A 19,861-nucleotide genomic window follows, 5' to 3' on the forward strand; every position below is an offset into this window, starting at 1 on the left:
TATATATATATATATATATATATATATATATATATGTAAACTTGTTTTGTTATGAGCTTGTACACTTGTAAATACATAATCTGTTCATCATACTCAATGCATATTGGATTTATTTTTACTATTCCAAAATCTATTTAAGTTTATAATTTCATTAAGACTTTTTATAAAAAGAATACAAGTTAGAATTTGAAATTATTTTTATTTTCTGAGAAATTTGTTTTAGGTTTTTTAAAATATTCAATTTTAGTAAATGAATTCAATTGAATATTATTAATCTTGAAATAAAATACAGTATCTATGAGAAATTATTTGAGAACTTCCAACTAATAAAACATTTAAGTTTTAGCTTGAATTTGAAATACTAAAACTTTGTTTCAAATTATTTTAATACACTTAGCACAATTTTTGTTTTATGTTTTCATCTCTATTCCATGAAAACTTGTGTTATCTAAGGAGAAAAAAATATATGAACTCATTTTGTATAAAATACAGTTGTAGAAAGCTGTCTATTTCTTTGAATTAAGGTCTTTCCTCAGAAGTTCATGTCCTATGCACATTTATAATATTCAATTTTTTATGATTTTTTAAGAATAAACAGTTAAAAAGTAGTTCTTGAATTCAACACACTTTGTAGAGGTTATCTGTGCCCTTAAAAAATTATTTAAAGTACAGGAATTAACTATAGTTAACCAGTTTTACTATAATACTGCTATTACTTCTGGTAAAGTATCTAACTGATTTTGCTTAGAAGTACAAAGTCTTTATGAGATGAAGACATCTATTACTAAAATAATGTCTTAAGATTTATCACACTGTGTTCTTTAAAAAAAAAAGAGGAAAAGAAATTTTAAACAGATATTTTTAATATCTAAGTAAATGTCATATTTCAGATTCATACTACCAAACTGATAAGTATTGATTAATTGTAATCCCCTGGAAAATTTTACTTTCTAATTTTACATTACTTTTGACTGCTAACTTAAACCTTTATATTTAAAATTATTTATTTCCAAGGCATATTAACCAATGCTTTGATATCTCTCTCCTCCTTATATAAATACAGTAGTAATTTGATATATAATCAGCAAAACTTTTTACTTTCTCAAAATAAAATTATGGGCAGTAAAACTACTTAATAAAAAATAAAAGTATTTTAAATTTATGTAAGCTACATTTAAATAAATATTTCTGATAGATTTTTAGACTAGATCTAAACAAAAGGAAAAGGTAGAAATTATATGATTTTTTCCCCCACCCCCATCCTTCTGGCCTTGATTACCCTTGAGGGCCTAAAAAATAAACAATACCAACTATCTTAAGCTATAGACACTAACTGATAAGTAAAGATAAAATATCTTATCGTTTTCTAACATGTACTTTATTGTCAATTTATTCATTGGGTATGCTTGCTAACCAGCTGCAAGCTACCACCAAAAATAACATTTTGGTGTGGACTAATTATGGGCAATATTACAAATCAAAAACATGAGCTTATATGGGAAATTAAAGCATGAAGTATGGAGAACATTACTTGGTAACTACCAACTGTTACTTATTCAAATAATTTGCTAACCTTGAAAAATGCAGTCTTCAAAGAAGTCCTGAGCAGCATTTTGAAGTGAGCAGTATGTGACTGCCCCCTAATGGACTAGTTCAAACCTCCACTCCAGAACTTGATAAAAGGTTTTCCAACTAAATTTTAATTTCACACAATTGCATTCATGCTGCTGATAGCTGTGAAAATAAATTATATCGCCAACCAGTCATACTGAGAGGCTGAAGCAGCAGCACTAATGAAAAAGAAACTGTCCTGCTTGAGGGCTGCATGGAGCTTGCTGTGAGGCAGGAGAGGACACACCACTCGGAAGTTAAAGCTATGAAGATATGTCCTCTGGTAAGCACTAACTAACCAAGTCTTGCGACAGATATTTATTTGTTTGTTCATCTTATTGTGAAAAAATATGACCATATGTAATAACAGAGTTTAAGGACTCTCACTTGAAGTGACAAAATTGGCTGTCATCTGAATTTTAGAGACAAAATTGGGATACTGCTTTCAAATAAACTGATATTGAAATATCATATTTTTATTCTAAAAAATTGCAACCTGAATAAAATTCAACTAAGACTAGTTTTTGTGTACAAAGTTATATAATTACTAGAGGTCAGGTGCACAAAATTCATGCATGAGGGGTGGGTCCCCTCAGCCCAGCCTGCACCCTCTCTAATCTGGGACCCCTCGGGGGATGTCTGACTGCCAGTTTAGGCCCGATCCTGGCCTAAACTTGCAGTCGGACATCCCTCTCACAATCTGGTACCACTGGCTCCTAACTGCTCACCTGCCTGCCTGCCCACCTGATTGCCCCTAACTTCCCCCCCCCCCCACCAGCCTAATCACCCCTACCCGCCTCTGCCTGATGGCCTGATCACCCCTAACTTTCCCCTGCTGGCCTGGTTGCCCCCAACTTCCCCCCTCTGCCAGCCTGGTTGCCCCTAACTGCCCCTCTGCCAGCCTGGTTGCCCCTCACTGCCCCCCCTGCCAGCCTGGTTGCCCCCAACTGCCCCCCCCCCCTGCCCACCTGGTCACCCCATGCAGCCTGTTGTCCACTCATTTGGACATTCCTCACTAACCCCCCCTGCTGGCGTAATCGCCCCACACAGCCTGCTGTTTGGTCGTTCATCTGGTTGTTTTGGTCGTGATGGCCCCTGACTTTTTATATATTAGGATAAATGCACTGAGTTTTTAGACTTACATATACATACATTTGAGAATCAAAAACAATTTGGCTTACTTATTTGTTAAACATGAAACTAACATTTATCAGGCAAAATGAATCTGCTTCTTTTACAAGAGAAATAATAGTGGAATCAGAGGCACAATTATCTGAAAATAAAATATAACTCTCTCTTCCATACTTTATTCACATTCACCTATTTCTCAGCCCTATACTTCCAGTTGTTCAGTATGTACAGGAAAAAAAATTAAACCTCCAATAAACATTTCTCACCAGTTCTGTATGGCTATTTTCTTTGCCCAGAAAAGTTCTGTGTAAATAGAATATATGTTTGATAAGGAAAGGATAAATTTAACTAATTCTCCCTTTCTCAGATTCCAGTTTATTTTTATTTAATCTATAAAATTTTTAAAAATTTCATTCCCATAATTTCAACAGAATTTAAAGTTGGTCTGGCTTTATAAACTTCGATTCTTACTTAATGATATTCTTCCTTCCATTATTTCTTTGAGGATTTAACCATCCATATTTTTAACTGCTTTTGAAAGCACTGTCATTTCTTGGTTCCTCAGGGATCAATTCTTTCTTAGGTAGAGCCCTGGACACTTTCATGAAGTTGGAGGGATTTTTCTCCCACACACGTCTCTATGTGAGTGGTCTCTTAATTGCCTCAACAAAGTCCATTGGAGTCTTCAGATCTGAGTCTTTAGTTTATATTAGCATCTCAGGGATTTTACATTGTGGTGATCCAATTCCAAAGCTCTTGCCCAATCTGTAGTCCTGCTGGCCATGGGCAAGGGCAACATTCAAATCTCAGTCTTGGTGTCAGGCAGAGCTCCTTCATCCCCACTCACTGTCAGGGGTAATTCCCTGCACATAACTTCCTGTCTGTGCCAGCCTCTGTGGTGAGGCTGCACTCAGTCCCTTTCTCAAATAGGCCAAAAGCTAGCTCTCTGTGCTTATCCAGTGTCAGCTTTCTGCCAACAAATGGTTTAGCTCCTGTCACATCAATGGCTTTTCCTGTATTAATGTTCTGTGGAGAGTTCTCCCATCTGTGAGCTGAATGTTTTAATGAAAACACATGTCAATCTTTCCTGTGTCTATGGAGCAGCTATGTTGTAGGGAACATATTCAGGATTTGCTCACAATAGATCATCTTGACCCAAAAGCTCAGAAGGTAGATTTTATTCTTCAGCTTTTGCTTGATCTGAGACTGAACATGAGAGGCCACACACATCAGAGATCTGGGACTGTGAAGTAAAGAGCTGTGCAAGTATAAGGAGTTAGGACAGGAGAGGCAGTGGAGTGGCAAGGAAGCTCCATTTAGGGGCTAGCAGACATGTGTTCAAGTCATATCCCTGATCCTTACCAGCCTTTGGCCTTCGGTGTAACAAATAATCTCTCAACCTTAGCCAGCATATTTGTGCAATTGTTGAGTTTCTGAGAACCACTGTGGTGATGTTAAAAAAACAGATTCTAGGACCTCAGTCCCCAAGGTGAGCTGTGGGATTCTGCACCCCAGGCAACCTGATGAACCTGTCCCATGGATCACACCACTGCAAACACTGGTATTGGTAGAGTATACTAGGCTTCTCTTCTATAAGAGATGCCAATTCCTTGTTGAACTCTTCATGTGTACCCGAATTGCTAATTAAGTTCACCTGGATTATTTAACACATTAATTCTACCTGAAAACTTTTTTTTATTTGGGGACAAATTAATTTAGCAAGGAAATTGCTGAAGCTACATTGTCAGATAATCAGTATATAGCCTCTTGATAAAGAATATAATTCAAAAAAGTATAATTAATATACAGCTTAACTATAAAGTAGACTTGATATTAATTACTACTCCCTCCTTAAGAAATAAGAAAAAAATTAGTAAACCTATGACACAGTGGCTGAGGAAGAGTCTCTTGGATTTGGAGCAAGATAATCTTTCTCATTTATCACCTGGTTTTCATTATCCACTATTTTGTTCAAATTATGGTCCAGCCAGTGGACACTGGACTAGTCATTTGCCTATAGCAGGATAAGAGTGATAACTCAGGGTTCTCTCTTCCTCTCCCCACTCTTTTTCTGTGTCTTTCTTATTCACAACTTGCCTGAGATTTTCTGTCCTAACCACATAGGCAAAACATAATATACCTATTGTTGTAGATATTTCTATTCTTAATTTCTTTATATGTAAATTCACAAAATACAAGTTAATAAAATATTGATCCTCTTTCATTCTGCCTTTGAAGTCCACTGCAAAAGTATTCCTTCAAAAGCCTCAAATTCTGTCAGAAGGTGAGATAAGTTAGTCTTTATGTAAACTTGCTCATGGACAGGAAAATAATAATAATCCAGGCTGAATGCTATTAAGAAACCTTATTCCAAAGCAATTTCTTTATGATTTTTTTAAATAATTTTTTAAAAATATTTTTACTGATTTCAGAGAGGAATGGGGAGGAAGAGAGAGATAGAAACATCAATGATGAGAGAGAATCATTGATTGGCTGCCTCCTCCACTCCCCCTATTAGAGATCAAGCCCGAAACCTGGGCATGTGGCCTGATGAGGAATTGAACTGTGACCTCCTGGTTCATAGATGGACACTCAACCATTGAACCACACCTGCCGGGCATCATTTTTATTTTTTAATCACAATTAACATACATTATATTGGTTTCAGGTGTACACCCAACTGATTAGACATTATGTAATTTATTAAGTGATCATCCCATTAATCTTGTACCCATCTGAACAATAATTAGTTATGAGAATATTGTTGACTATATTCCCTATGCTGTACTTTATTCCCATGATTATTCTGTTACTACCAATTTGTACTTCTTAATCCCTTCACCTTTTTCACCCAACTCCTCATCATCCCCTCTCCCATCTGGTAACCATCAAAATTTTCTCTGTATCTATGAGTCTGTTTCTGTTCTGCTTGTTCATTTATTTATTTTTTTAGATTAAATTATTGATAGGTATGTATCTATTGCCATTTTATTATTCATATTATTTATCTTTTCTTCTTAAAAAAGACCATTTAACATTTCATGTAATATTGGTTTGGTGGTGGTGAACTTCTTTAGATTTTTGTTGTCTGGGAAGCCCTTTATCTGTCCTTCAATTCTAAATGATAGCATTGCTGGGTAGAATAATCTTGATTGTAGGTTCTTGATTTTCATCACTTTGAATGTTTCTTGCCATCCCTTCTGGACTGAAATGTATCTGTTGAGAAATCAGTTGACAAGTCATCTACTCTTCCCCTAAATTTATTGAGCATGCTTATAACCAGTGTTTTGAACTCTGCTCACTTGTAGGTAACTAACTGTTATTCTCTTGCTGCCTTTAAGATTCTCTCTTTGTCTTTAACCTTTTGTATTTTAATTATGATGTGTTTTGGTGTGTGCCTCTTTAGATTCATCTTGTTTGGAACTTTATACTTCCTGGACTTGCATGTTTATTTCCTTCCCCAGGTTAGGGAAGTTTTCCATCATTATTTATTCAGATAGGTTTTCAATTTCTTGCTCTCTTTCTTCTCCTTCTGGTACCTCCATGATTTGAATGATACACTTGAAGTTGTCTCAGAGGCTCCTTACACTGTCCTTATTTTTTTGGATTGTTTTTCTTCTCATTGTTCTGATTGGGTGTTTTTTGCTTCCTTATATTCCAAATCATTATTTTGAACCTCAGCTTTATCTGCTCTACTGTTGATTCCTTGTAAATTATTCTTCATTTCAGTTAGTGTATCCTTCATTTTTGACTGGTTCTTTTTTATGGTTTCCATGTCCTTTTAAAAAATATATATTTTTTATTGATTTCAGAGGAAGGGAAATGGGGAGAGAGATAGAAACATCAATGATGAGAGTGAGTCATTGATCAGTGGCCTCCTGCATGTCCCACACTGGAGACTGAGCCCACAACCTGGCATATGCCCTGATCTGGAATCAAATCTTGACCTCCTGGTTCATATGTAGACCCTCAACCACTGAGCCATGCTGACCAGGCTCCATGTCCTTTTTTAGGCTGTTGAAGTGCTCTCTAAGTTCATCTACTCTGCCCCTAAATTCATTGAGCATCCTTATAACCAGTGTTTTGAACTCTGCACTTAGTAGGTCACTTATCTCCATTTGGTTTTCTTTTACTGTTTTGTTCTGTTCTTTCATTTGGGACATATTTCTTTGTCTCCTCATTTTGGCAGCCTCCTTGTGTTTGTTTCTATGTATTAGGTAGAGCTTTTGTGTCTCCTGGGCTTGGTAGAGTGGACTAAAGTAGTAGATGTCCTGTAGGGTCCTATGGCATAGTCTCTCAATTTACCTGAGCTAGGCACTCCAGATGCACATGCCTGTGTTGGCTGTGTACACCCTCCTGTTATAGTTGAGTCAATCCATTGCAAAGACCGGCTATGACCACCGTGGAGGATCAGCTGTGCAGGGGCCCAACCTATGGAGCAGGACTTACTTCAGTGAGGCTCTGGTGCCCGTTGAGTTCTGCCCTTGAATGTGTCAATTATGGAGGTGGTTGGATGGTACTTTGACATAGTTTGAAGCTATCCACTGGGTGTTCTGGCTCTAAGAGGTACAGGCCAATGTCAGCCACTGCCTGTGTTCTGTCCGGGGCCACTTGGCATGAGTGACAGAGTGATCTGCAGATGATTGCTACTTGTGCTGGATTTGAAGTTACCTAGGAGAGGCCAAACTGTGAACCAAGGCTGGCTGCCACTAATGCCTGGTTTGGGGACACTTAACAAGAAGTATGGAGCACACTGAGTCCAGATACTGCTTCTTTGAGATATTTTATGAAAGTCTGAAGCATGAGGCAAGAGAGGCCATTTGTATGGAAATGTCACTAGAAATGGCTTGGATAGCCCCAAAAGTTGGTGGGGCAGGGTCTCAGGGAATCACCAAGGTGGGTTAATAATGATAGCCTTATTGATGAAGACTCAGATATGGCACCTGCCTTCTGGCTTTGTGGGGAGAGGGCTCAGAAAAGGAACAATGCCCTCTGCCAGCACTTTTGTCTGGCAGAAACTTGTCCCTCCAGCTCTGACCCTAATGTCAGACACTTCTGTTCCTCCCCATATGTTCCTGGTGCCTTTTGAGCTGCTGTTTCAGTGCTTAAGTTCAGAGGGATTGAGTCCAAGTAAGTACATGTGCAGGCCCTTTAAGAGGAATTGCCTGGGACTCCATCTGCTCTCGGTCTTACTCAGCCACAATCCTTGATGGTTTTTAAAGCCAGAAGTTATGGGACTTGTCTTCCTGGTCCTGGAACCCCGGGCTGGGGGCTTGATGTGTGGGGCTGATACCCTTGCTCATCAGGGGGAACTCCACAACTGAGATATTCCTCCTGATTTTTATCTACCACATATGGGTTTTGGATCATCCTGGTCTGTGTCTCCACCTATCCTACCAGTCTCAATGGGTTTCTTCTTAATATCCTTAGTTTTAGGATTTTTTGTTGTTGTTCAGCTAGATATCAGGTAGTTCTGAATGATGGTTCTGTAGTTTAGTTGAATTGTGATATCGTTGTGGGAAGATGCAGTACCACATTTACCTAGGCTGCCATCTTGACCAGAAGCTGTTTTCTGTTTCCCACTTAAAAATGCTACTCTTACTGCAATAAATACAGCTAAAAATTATCTACTAGAGATATAAGTTGCCCTCCCTAAGAGAACAGGATTATGTGGATGCTATGGCTTTTATGCATCGTTTGTGTGAATTGCAAGTTTTGCAAAGAGTAATGCATGAGAAAATTACCTGTAGAGATAGAGCATACAGTATGATAAGCCAATGTGGGCCACCTTACCGCAACCTACATGGAGTCTACCTGGATTTTAAGAAACTATCTCCCATGGTAGATAGCTTCAAGAAAAAAATGTCAACATAAGCCCTAGTTGGTTTGGTTCAGTGGATAGAGTGTTGGCCTGTGGACTGAAGGGTCCTGAGTTCGATTCCAGTCAGGGGTGTGTACCTCAGTTACAGGCTCGATCCCCAGCCCTGGTCAAAACTTATTATTTTGGATTTTTATGTCACAATCATATCATTCATGAACATTTATAGTTTTATTTCTTCTCTTCCAATATTTATACCATTAATTGACTTGCCTTGCCTTACTGTGTTTGCTCAGTTCTCCAAGTAGAATGTTGAACATGTGCGATAGTAGTGGCATTGGTGAGCTGTTCCCGATCTCAAAGGGAAAGCCTTAAAAAATTCACCATCAAGTGCATTATATGCTATGAGGTTTTATAGATATCCTTAATTAAATCAAATAAATTACCTTCTATTTTTAGTTTGCATAGTTATTTTATTTTTTTAAATATGTATTTTATTGATTTTTTACAGAGAGGAAGGGAGAGGGATAGAGAGTTAGAAACATCGATGAGAGAGAAACATCGATCAGCTGCCTCCTGCACACTCCTCACTGGGGATGTGCCCGCAACCAAGGTACATGCCCTTGACCGGAATAGAACCTGGGACCCTTGATTCCACAGGCCGATGCTCTATCCACTGAGCCAAACCGGTTAGGGCTGCATAGTTATTTTAAAGGGTCTGATGGTTTCATCTCTGGAGCCCCTGTCATAAGCAAAGTTAAAGACAAGTGACAAAGTGGGAAAAAATATTTGTGAGTTACAGAACAGAGGACTAACCGCCCTAAGGAATTCTGGTAACATTTCCAGGTCCAATTTTCTCGCACAGTTCCAAACAGGCTGTCAGGAAGAAAAGTTTCACCAGCCCATGAACACAAATAAGTGAATTTTTCATAGAGATAACTGTATTCATTTCAAAGGATTGTGTTTTCTTCTGTGGATATGCTCTCTCTAATTTTTAACAAGTAAAGACTCTTTTTTCTAATAAATCATTATCATAATACATGGTAATTTAAGATTTATAATGTTCTTATTTGATAGTCTAAAATATTAGCAACTTTTTGCAGTCCCTCTAAATTCTTTACTTGATTTGACTGGTCTAGGAAACCTTTGACCTTATGTATATGGATTACATTCAGGGTAATGATAGAGAAAAATAAGCAGTGCACTAAGGAGATAAGCAGAAGAGGGACCTTTAGAAAATATGGAGAAGGATGAAGTAAACCAGGGCAGTGAGATTTCACAAAGCCAAGGAACAAATAGGTTTCAACCTGCAGACAGGTTTGCTGATTCAAATGCTGCAAAGAACTAAGTAGAGACTTTAAAATGCCTATTGCATCTAGTGACAAAGAAGATATTAGTGACTCTAGTTAAATAATTTTAGTGGAGCAGCAAGGCCAAAAATGAATGCTGTGAATTTAAGAAAGAAAGCGTGATGAGGACTGGAGACACTGGCTTGTACGATTTTTTTCTGATAATTTAATTTTAAAGGGAAAAGTGTGTTTTAGCTTTAGTGTGGATATAGGATTTGGGTTGATTGGTTGCTTGGTTGATTGGTTTGTTTTGAAGATGTAAGCTGATTGAATAAGATTACTGTTAATAGAAAAACCAGTGGAGGGACAAGGATTTTGAAAATATAAGAGATAAAGGAAATGATTAATGGAGAGGGATTCTGAGAAAATGAGATTAAATGGAATTCTATAGAATACAAATGGAAGGCTTCTCTGCAGGCAGGAAAGGTGACCTTCATCCTTTATGCATCATGAAGGAAGGGTGTAGAGCCTCAGCCTGGGACAGTGTGGCTTCTGCACAGCTCTTCATCAGTAGTCTCTGTGAGTGGTGCCCACACTTGTAAGAGGTGCATCCTTCCCAGTTCACATGCAGGCAGGTTAATTTGGAAGTCAATGGGACTAGAATTTGCAAGAACTACAATCAAGGAGAAGAATAGCCAGAGAAAGCCCCTTGAGACAGAGCAGTTAATGAATCAGAGAGGAATTAGGAGAGAGAGGGAAGCAAAGGGAAAAAAGGTACCACCTTCTCCCCTCCCTACATTTCCTGTGCCAGAGTTCCATTAGGCTTCACCCTTTCCAAGTTATTCTTCCTTCACCTACCAGAGCATTCATTCTCTGAGCTCACTGTGCTCAGGAAGGTTTTAAGAAGAAGACAATCTCTCAAACTCATGCAGAACAAGAGAGGTATTTAAATACTATAAAAAGGATTTTAATCTAAAAGAACATATCTCTAAAGATGAAGTTAAGCAGTTTCCTGGTCATAGAAGAGATCTTTTTAGAAGATAAGACTTTCTTGTGCCTTTATATATACTTTAGAACCCACCAGGGACCATGACATTTAGTTTGTGACCTAGGTAACAACACCCAATCAAGGGGTACATGGAGCTGAAATCCATCCCTGGTGAGGGTGATATTGACAATTTGAAATTCTATTTTCTCCCCTAATTTAAATCAACATGTATTAAGCCTATACTCTGTACCACAAAATTAGACATCATTTCCCCAAATCTGACTGTTCAAAGATCAGTCAGCCATCTGAGGAGGGAGATGGGGTGATTGTTTCTGCAGTAAATCTGTGAGTAGGATCCTGAGGGACCTTAACCAGCCAGAGGTGGTCACTTTGTTTCAGAAGAACAGGACAGAAAGTGGGGCTTAGAGAAATTCAGTCAAGACAGGAGTCTTTGAAATGAGAAGGAGGTGAAGGAAATATGTGCTTGGAACTGAATCTGAATCCTATACATTTGGGTTGATAAGGCCACACAACCCTGTCAGGGCAGGAAGGACCAAACAAAAGCAGAAAAGCAGAAAATTTCTAAGTTTAAAAACAATGACTGACAGGCTAACTTCTCTCCACGCACCTTAACATAAAAGCTTATTTTTTGTTGTTGTTTTGTTTTTTCTATAACTATACTTAATTTTATTTCTCAGACAAGAGATCATTTGTTTAGGAATTAGTACAGTTTTATAATCACCCTTGTTTTTCCCTGTTAGTGATTTTTTATTGTTGGCAGTATTATAGATGTCTCCCATTTTTTCCCCTTTACCTCCTACTCAACCCCTCCCCAACCACCAGGTCTTCACTACCCTATTCCATGTCCATGGGCTATGCATATAAGTATATTACATTATTTGGTTTCTCTTTCCTCATGCCCCCACCCCAACATTGAAGTATGTCAGTCTGTTCTATGCCTCATGATTCTGGTCTTATTTTGTTGGTCAATTCATTTTGTTCTTTACAATCCACAAATAAGTGAGATCATGTGATGTTTGTCTTTCTCAGATTGTCTTATGTCACTTAGCATAATAGTCCAACCATGCTGTCCCAAAAGGGAAAGAGATCCATCTTTTTTTACAGCTGTATAATATGCCATTGTGTAAATGTCCCTCGGTTTTATTATCCATTCATCAACTGATGGGCACTTGGGCTGTTTCTAAATCTCAGCTATTGTAAATAATGCTGCTATGAACGTAGGGATGCATATATTCTTTCTGATTGGTGTTCCGTGGTTTTTAGAATATATTCCAAGAAGTGGGATTGCTGGGTCAAATGGAAGTTCTATTTTTAATTTTTTGAGGATACTCCATAGTGTTCTTTATAGTAAATATATTTTATTGATTTTTTACAGAGAGGAAGAGAGAGGGATAGAGAGTTAGAAACATCGATGAGAGAGAGATGACAGCCATCTGACAGGTGTGAGATGATATCTCATTGTGGTTTTAATTTTCATTTCTCTGATGATTAGTGACTTGGACCCTTGAGTCTACAGGCCGATGCTCTATCCACTGAGCCAAACTGGTTAGGGCTCATAGTGTTCTTTACAGTGTCCAAATTCCCAGCAGCAGTGAACTAGTAATTCCATTTCTCCACATCCTTGCCAGTACAGGTTGTTTGTTGACTTATTGATGACAGCCATCTGACAGGTGTGAGATGATATCTCATTGTGGTTTTAATTTTCATTTCTCTGATGATTAGTGACTTTGAGCATTTTTTCATATGTCTCTTGGCCATGTGTATGTCTTCTTTGGAGAAGTGTCTATTCATGTCCCCTGCCCATTTTTCAATTGGATTGTTTGTATTCCTTTTGTTGAGTTGTATGAGTAGATTATATATTTTGGAGATTAACACCGTATCAGATGTATCCTTGGCAAATATGTTCTGCTATACAGTGCATTCCCTTTTCATTTTGATGGTGGTTTATTTTGCTGTGCAGAAGCTTTTTATTTTTATGTAGTCCCATTTGTTTATTTTTTCCTTTGTTTCTCTTACCTTGGGAGTTGTATCAGCAAAAATTCTGCTACATAAGATGTTACTGCCTATGTTTTCTCCTAGGAATTTTATGGTTTCATGGCTTACATTAAGTCTTTTATCCATTTTGAGTTTATTCCTGGTATGGTGTAAATTGGTGGTCTAGTTTAATCTTTTTGTATGTGTCTGTCCAGTTTTACCAACACCATTTGTTGAAAAAACTGTCTTGACTCCATTGTATGTTCTTGCCTCCTTTGTCAAATATTAATTGGCCACAATGGTGTGTGTCAATTTCTGTGTTCTCTATTCTGTTCCATTGGTCTATATGCCTGTTCTTGTGACAGTACCAGGCTGTTTAGATTATAATGGCTTTGTAATATAGTTTGATATCCAGTATTGTGATCCCTCCAACATTTTTCTTTTTTCTCAAGATTGCTGAGGCTATTCAGGGTATTTTATGGTTCCATATACATTTTTGGAGTATTTGTTCTAGTTTTGTGAAGTATGCCTTTGCTATTTTAATAGGAATTGCTTTGACTATATAGATTGCTTTGGGTAATCTGAACATTTTAATGATGTTAATTATTCCAATCCATGAACCTGGTATACCTTTCCATTTGTTTGTATCTTCCTCTGTTTCTTTTTGAATGTCCTATCGTTTTTCAAGTACAGGTTTTTTAACTCCTTGCTTAGTTAAGTTTATTTGTAGGTAACTTATTTTTTGTTGTTGTTTCAATGGTAAATTTGTGGGAGGGGTCTCCCCTCTGAATTGCTGACAGTGGGGCTCAATCCCAACCTCATCATGTCAGCTGTTATACAGGTGCTGACAGAACAGAACAAAACACAGCAGGACGAAACCAAAAACACCACAAAAAATCAAGCTATACAAAGCAACAACAACAACAGGGAAGACTAAGAAGGAAAAAGAAGAGAAAGCAAAGAAAAACTAAAAAGAATACTAAAAGACACGAGACCAAAGACTTATATTGGATATAAAGAAAATGTGAGAAAGAAGAAGAAGAAAAAATGGCAATATGGAAATAAGAAGGAAGCTAAAAGAACTACTATAGAAAGAAAAACAAACAAACAAAAAACACTCACAAACACACACACACACATGAAACAAAAGCAGCCTGGCTAGCATTGCTCAGTGGTTGGGCATCAACCTATGAACCAGGAGGTCATGGTTCTATTCCCAGTCAGTGTACGTGCCCGGGTTGCCAGCTTGATTTCCATTGTGAGGTGTGCAGGAGGTAGCTGATCAATGATTCTCTCTCATCGTTGATGTTTCTATCTCCCTCTCCCTCTCTAAAATCAATAAAAATAAATTTAAACACACACTCACACACTCAAAAAACTTTGAGTATGCTATTTGTAAATCTTATTTGATTTTGCTCTGATGTTGTTGACTCTAGTCCATTGGTGAGTCTATCCTGGGCCTCCTGGAAACTTCTCTGTTGCAGGCTAATGTGAGCCACTGTCTTTTTCTGGCCCTGGGCAACCTGATTGAGGTCCGATGTGTTGAAGCCCCTAGTAGTCCAGTGAGCAGGGACTTCTTATCCCAGAGGCTGGGTCTGCCTCTAGTCTCACACCCTAATTTTGCATTTTGAGTTGTTCTCCCTTCCCCCACAGAACTGGGCTCTGCGGGAGTATCATGGTCTTGGCTGTTGGGGTGGGGGGGCTTCCTCTCTTTCAAGATCTCAGCTCAGCCTGGTTTGTTGGCACCTCCTCTCTGCCACCTGCAGAGGCACGGATTTCCAACCCAGGGCTGTTTGCCCTTGCCTCAGGTCATCACAGGTCAGGTCAGAAGCAGCTGTTTTGCTGGTGGGAATGAGGGCACCTTCCCTGTGTTCTAGGTAGGCAGGGCTGATCCTCTTCCTGGTCATACTGTTCATCCCCCTTTCTGCTCACCAGCACGAGTTCCTCCAAGAAATGAAGGGTCCCCCAGATTCAATATTGGGCTTGTCCTTCAGACCCCTCCAGTGTAGGCTCGCCCTAAGCGCTGGTGCATGGTCCTTCCCACTGCTCAGGAGGAACTTCCCACACTGCACAATGGCAGGGTGCTAGTGCTACTCTATCCAGGGACTTCACACCAGGCTTCCACGGCTGTACCCATTCTGCAGTCTCCACAGCCAGTGCCCTTGGGGCCACATCTCTCCGTCCCAGGCACTCCCATCTCACCCACGGATCTGCAGTCTCTTCAGTCTCCTCAGGTCCTCAGTTCTAGTAGGTACAGGGTGGGGGAGGCTATATCTATCTCTCTGGCCTTCAGTGCAGTTCTTGCCCCTGAGCTCTGGCAGTGGATACGAACAGCAGGGCTCTAAGGCAGTGGTGGCAGCACAGTAGCAGTGGTGGTGGATAAGTCTACAGCAGGGGTGATAGCCCTGCTGTGTCAGTGGCAGTCGTGAAGAGGTCCCACCGGTGTCTACTTAGGCGCATAGTCCTGGTTTGTGTTCTTGGAAGGTACTCGGCCCAGGGCAGGGTGCACGTGGGTTCGGGCCCAGGCTTCAGTGAGTCCGGGTGGTGGCAACTCTGGGTGCCTAGCTGCTGCTGCTCCCTGCAGCCTCCTCCCAAAGAGGACCTTATAAACTCTTCAAGATGGTTGTCTTCAAGCCAGAGACATGCCCAGGGAATGGCTGTGGAGGTAGATGCCGCTCTTTGTCCAGGGGAGCGCACACCATCGGACTGTCCCTAACACACACACACACACACACACACACACACACACACGTGCATGTCCACACACTCCCCCTCTCACTCCGGTCCTGCCGGCCATTGTTGGCATCAACATAAAAGCTTCTAAGGAACACTTTACTAGTTTCCTTCAAATAAACATTAAATCATCTACCTGCAAAGGTCAGCTTTTAATCACACTAATAATCTTCCCAGAAGTAGGAGAGCTTCTGGCAGGTGGACTCAGCAAACGAGCTGGATTCACCTTGGTGTCATGTCAGAACTATTCTGAGTGGTGCTGCTGCTCTTCTCAGAGATCCTAGCCCCTGAGCTCCAACTTTGGGAAGTTTACATCTTGAAAGGGGCTTTCTTCAATTTCTCGTTTATTCCCAACCAACCCATTCATTTATTCATTCACTTATTCATTAAAATCATTACTGAGCATAAAGTAAGTACCAGGCACTAAATAGAACAAGATGGATTTAGGATACAAAGGGCAGAGAGTAGGGAATAGATTGCATTTCTTTATTTTCCTATCATAAAATTTATACCTTGAGATGCCTCAGGAAGACATTCTCAGGTGAAAGGTGGGGAGTTAGGAGAAATGCAATCAACCATTTCTGTTTGTACATGGTCAGCCCTTCCCCTCCTTTTCCCTCACCCATACTAGCTACATGTAACCCAAATTTTCTGGAAGAAGAAAATAGTCTCTATCCCTCCTGTCTGTGACAGCTAATTGTTTGTCTCCCTCTAAGGGAGTCTGAGTCTGTGAAGTAGATATTTATTTGGGTCCAGCCTTCAAAGGACTCAAGGTTATCTTTATGGTAACCCCATAAGGGAGCATAATCTAAGCCCTTCAAAATATTTTACCCAGCCTCAGCTTTCTACTTCAAAATTGTATTTAATCAAATATTTAATCACCTCCTCTAGATCATTCAGAAAATATTATTAGTATTTTATAGGTTATGAAGGTATTTTCATTGCTTATTTATCATTTACAATTCCCCCATTAGCTTTCAAAAGAGATTTGAGGCTGCCTAAGATATAAACTGCATATGTCATGTGGTTTTTAAAATATAATAGTATAAAGAAGTAAAGGAAGCTTTATGCTAGTCCCTATTTTTTCTTTCATGGAAGTCACATAAAAAAATCATGCAATGCTAAGGTACAGCAAGCTTACACTTGGTACTAGAGCTTCCTTATTAAAGTCCTGATTTCTTACCTTGTGTTGAACTTGCCTGTATGCCAACATTAACCGATGGATCCCCATGGGTCCGGCACTATCCAGTACTTTACAAGCATTAACTTGTCTCACTCCTGAAACACACCCATTGGGGGAATATCATCAACTTTATTTTAAATGAAAGAAAACTCAAGATTAAAGAGCTTAAGTAGCTTGCTCAAAATTTACACAGCTAGTGAGTGGCTGAGAGAATGCTCATCCAGGTAGGTCTGATGGTCTCCAGAGCACTTTATTGCTAATCAATATTTTTATTTATTTTAATTTTATTAAATTTATTGGGATGAAATTGGTTAATACAAATATATGTTTCAAGTGCACAATTCTATAATACATCATCTGTATATTGCATGATGTGTTCAATTCCCAAAGTCTAGTCTTCTCCATCACCATATATTTGAACCGTTTATCCTCTTCCACCTTCCCCTTCCCCCCTTCTGATAACCTCCATATTTTTGTCTGTTTCTATTTGTTTTGTTTATTAGTTTGTTGCTTTCTGTTTTATATCTCACATATGAGTGAAATCATAAATATTGGGTAGCATCCTATTAGTGGATGGATCATAAGATCAATTTTGAAGCTTGCAATCCCTTTTCAAGTGAATAAGATAGAATAACAATGATCAGAGTACATCCCACAAAGTAAAAACAAGTAATATTTCAATAAATTTTATTTACAGTCTGTGTGTAAAATTTATATGTGATACAAAGTTTATTTCTAACTGTGAATTACTATCTTAAAAAATGTCAAAGCTGCTACACTAAAATATATTGACCCTCACTCACACACATTCCAAACATAGGAGGACTACTAGTTTTCATAAATCTGCTTTCTACAGAAATCTTTATAAGAAATAAGTTAAGAGATTTAAAAATCCATGACTCAGTATACATGTCCCCATGGGAAGCAACTTCACAAGCCAACCCCGAAGCAGAAAAAGTTTTCCTAAAATAGTCAGATCTGACTGGTCCTGGGCCTATTTGCTGATAGTAAATCATTCATCCACCACTGCAGCAATAGTGGAGAAAATAGATTTTTCTTTTGTAAGAACAAAAGTCCAGAGATTTCAGGAAAGCATTTGAGAGCCATGCTCTCCACTCAGGGAAGACCCACAGCTTCTGGGGAGAATGTGCACTGTTACATCTGGCCGCTCCCAAGAGAGGGCCAGATTCTCCTCTTCTATGCCTTTGCTGCCTAAAGGACTAAAACTCAAGTAATCCAATACTCCACTCATTCTCTAACGATATCACTAAAAGGTTAACATTAACTTGTAACTCACACATAGCTTTAGTGCTGAAAATCAAACTCCTGCCCTAAAACAAAGGCACTATTTCTTAAACAATGAGGGCCAGCAGCCTTCACATACTTTAGGAGAACTTGGTGATCATTCTGCTGGGAGAACACCTTGCTACGAGGCAGCATGTCTTAGAGGGCCCAGCTCTCACAAAGGCATTTTCCTAAGATCCAGAGTCGAAGTGCTTTCATGTTTTCAGTCTTCATTTCTTCATCTTTACATGTAGATATTAACACCAATCACACCAAGTTGCTATTAAATGAAATAATTAGGAGACACCCGCCACAAAGTAGATGATGCTTCACAAAGGTTTGTTCTCTGTCCTTCTGCCATATTAAAAACATTGTCACACCAATCCAAGGAAATTCCTGGCCATGATGCCAAACTTCAATGTTGTGGCTAGAGACACTTTGCCAACACCCCTCTCTCCTTTCCATTAGTCATACTGAACTGTAGCCATGCCTGAGTCTACACTCTTCTAAATCAATTTTGTGAAGTTTCATGTTGTACTCATTTTAAAAAATACATGACTTCCACCATTCTACCAGAATATGTATAAAGAACACATCTCTTTACTTCCTGGAAAAGTACTCTTTCAAAATTGCAAGAATGTCTCTTACATCTAAGTTTCTGGAATTTCTTGGTCATCTTATGGTCAGAAATAGTTAACTCTGTAAATGTTATCTTTCCTTTCTGGGTTTCTTCATTTAATGTAGCAGTTGTACAACTTTCATTCATCTTCTCTTATGTTCCCTGCCCAAGAAGATGATTTTTAGTTCATTCTCATAGGGGACTTATGCTTCTTGAAATGTAGGTTCCTTATTCAATTGATCTTCTCATAGCACAGTGATTAAGATGGCCCTGTGGAGTCAGGGGGATGACTCAAATCTGCCCTTTGTGACTTCCCAGATGGATGACTGTATTTACCCCTCAAACATATGTATATTTATCTCAAGAATAACTGAGATAAACCACTGTGCCAACCACCTAGCACACAGTGAGCTCAATGAGATATTGTTACTTACTATTATCTCCTTATTCAAATGTTATTCTGGATTTCTAAGTTATACTTACACTGTCTTTTGCATATGTATTTTTTGTTACAAGTCACTTCAAATCCTTCTTGTAAAAGATTAAAGAGTAAATAAATCCAGCAATTTGATCCTGTGAGCTCACAGTCTAGCCTTTCTGTTTCTAGGAGTGGATTTGATTTTCTACAAAAGTAGGACAATTGCTTCGGTATTGGTTACTCAGACTTCCTGAAGTGACTTCAAAATAAGCCTTGATTCCATTCTTGGTGTAGCTGATGTTAGATATGATTGCAATTGTTCATAGAAATTGTGCATTATGAATAACACCAGACAAACTCAACTCATAGGGTTTTGTGAAAATTAAATGGGGCAACATGAAAAGAGTTTGGACATATTAATGCTTTCTTGCTATTACATAAGATTTGTGTCCTCTCTTTCACACAGATTTTGCACTGACTGAAGACAGTGTAATCACTCCTTTGTGCCAAAAAGGATATTTCCCCTGTGGGAATCTGACCAAGTGCTTGCCGCGTGCTTTTCATTGCGATGGTGTGAACGATTGTGGGAATGGTGCTGATGAGGAGAACTGTGGTGAGGACTCCCGCTCAGCTCCATATGTGTACCCCATTTTGTGAACCCCCAAACTGTGGGTTAATCAGATAATAATTATAATGAAGTGGAAAACATGGTTTGTTATTCTATTGGGAAACCCTTTGTAACACAAATAATAGCTCCCAAATTTATTTATGACTAGAGGCCTGGTGCACGAA

The 19,861-nt window shown here is 38.9% G+C and overlaps 1 protein-coding gene across 2 annotated transcripts in view; it reads left to right on the forward strand.

Moving 5' to 3' along the window:
* RXFP2 (relaxin/insulin like family peptide receptor 2) overlaps window positions 1-19,861 on the forward strand; it is a 61,194-nt gene that overhangs the window by 857 nt on the left and 40,476 nt on the right. For both annotated transcript variants that reach the window (XM_006085471.3, XM_006085472.3), the window contains exon 2: window positions 19,536-19,682. In XM_006085471.3, coding sequence (XP_006085533.1) covers window positions 19,536-19,682 — 147 coding nt within the window. The remainder of the gene's footprint in view (window positions 1-19,535; window positions 19,683-19,861) is intronic.

This window comes from Myotis lucifugus, unplaced genomic scaffold, assembly GCF_000147115.1.
Source record: "Myotis lucifugus unplaced genomic scaffold, Myoluc2.0 scaffold_19, whole genome shotgun sequence".
Taxonomy (NCBI): domain Eukaryota; kingdom Metazoa; phylum Chordata; class Mammalia; order Chiroptera; family Vespertilionidae; genus Myotis; species Myotis lucifugus.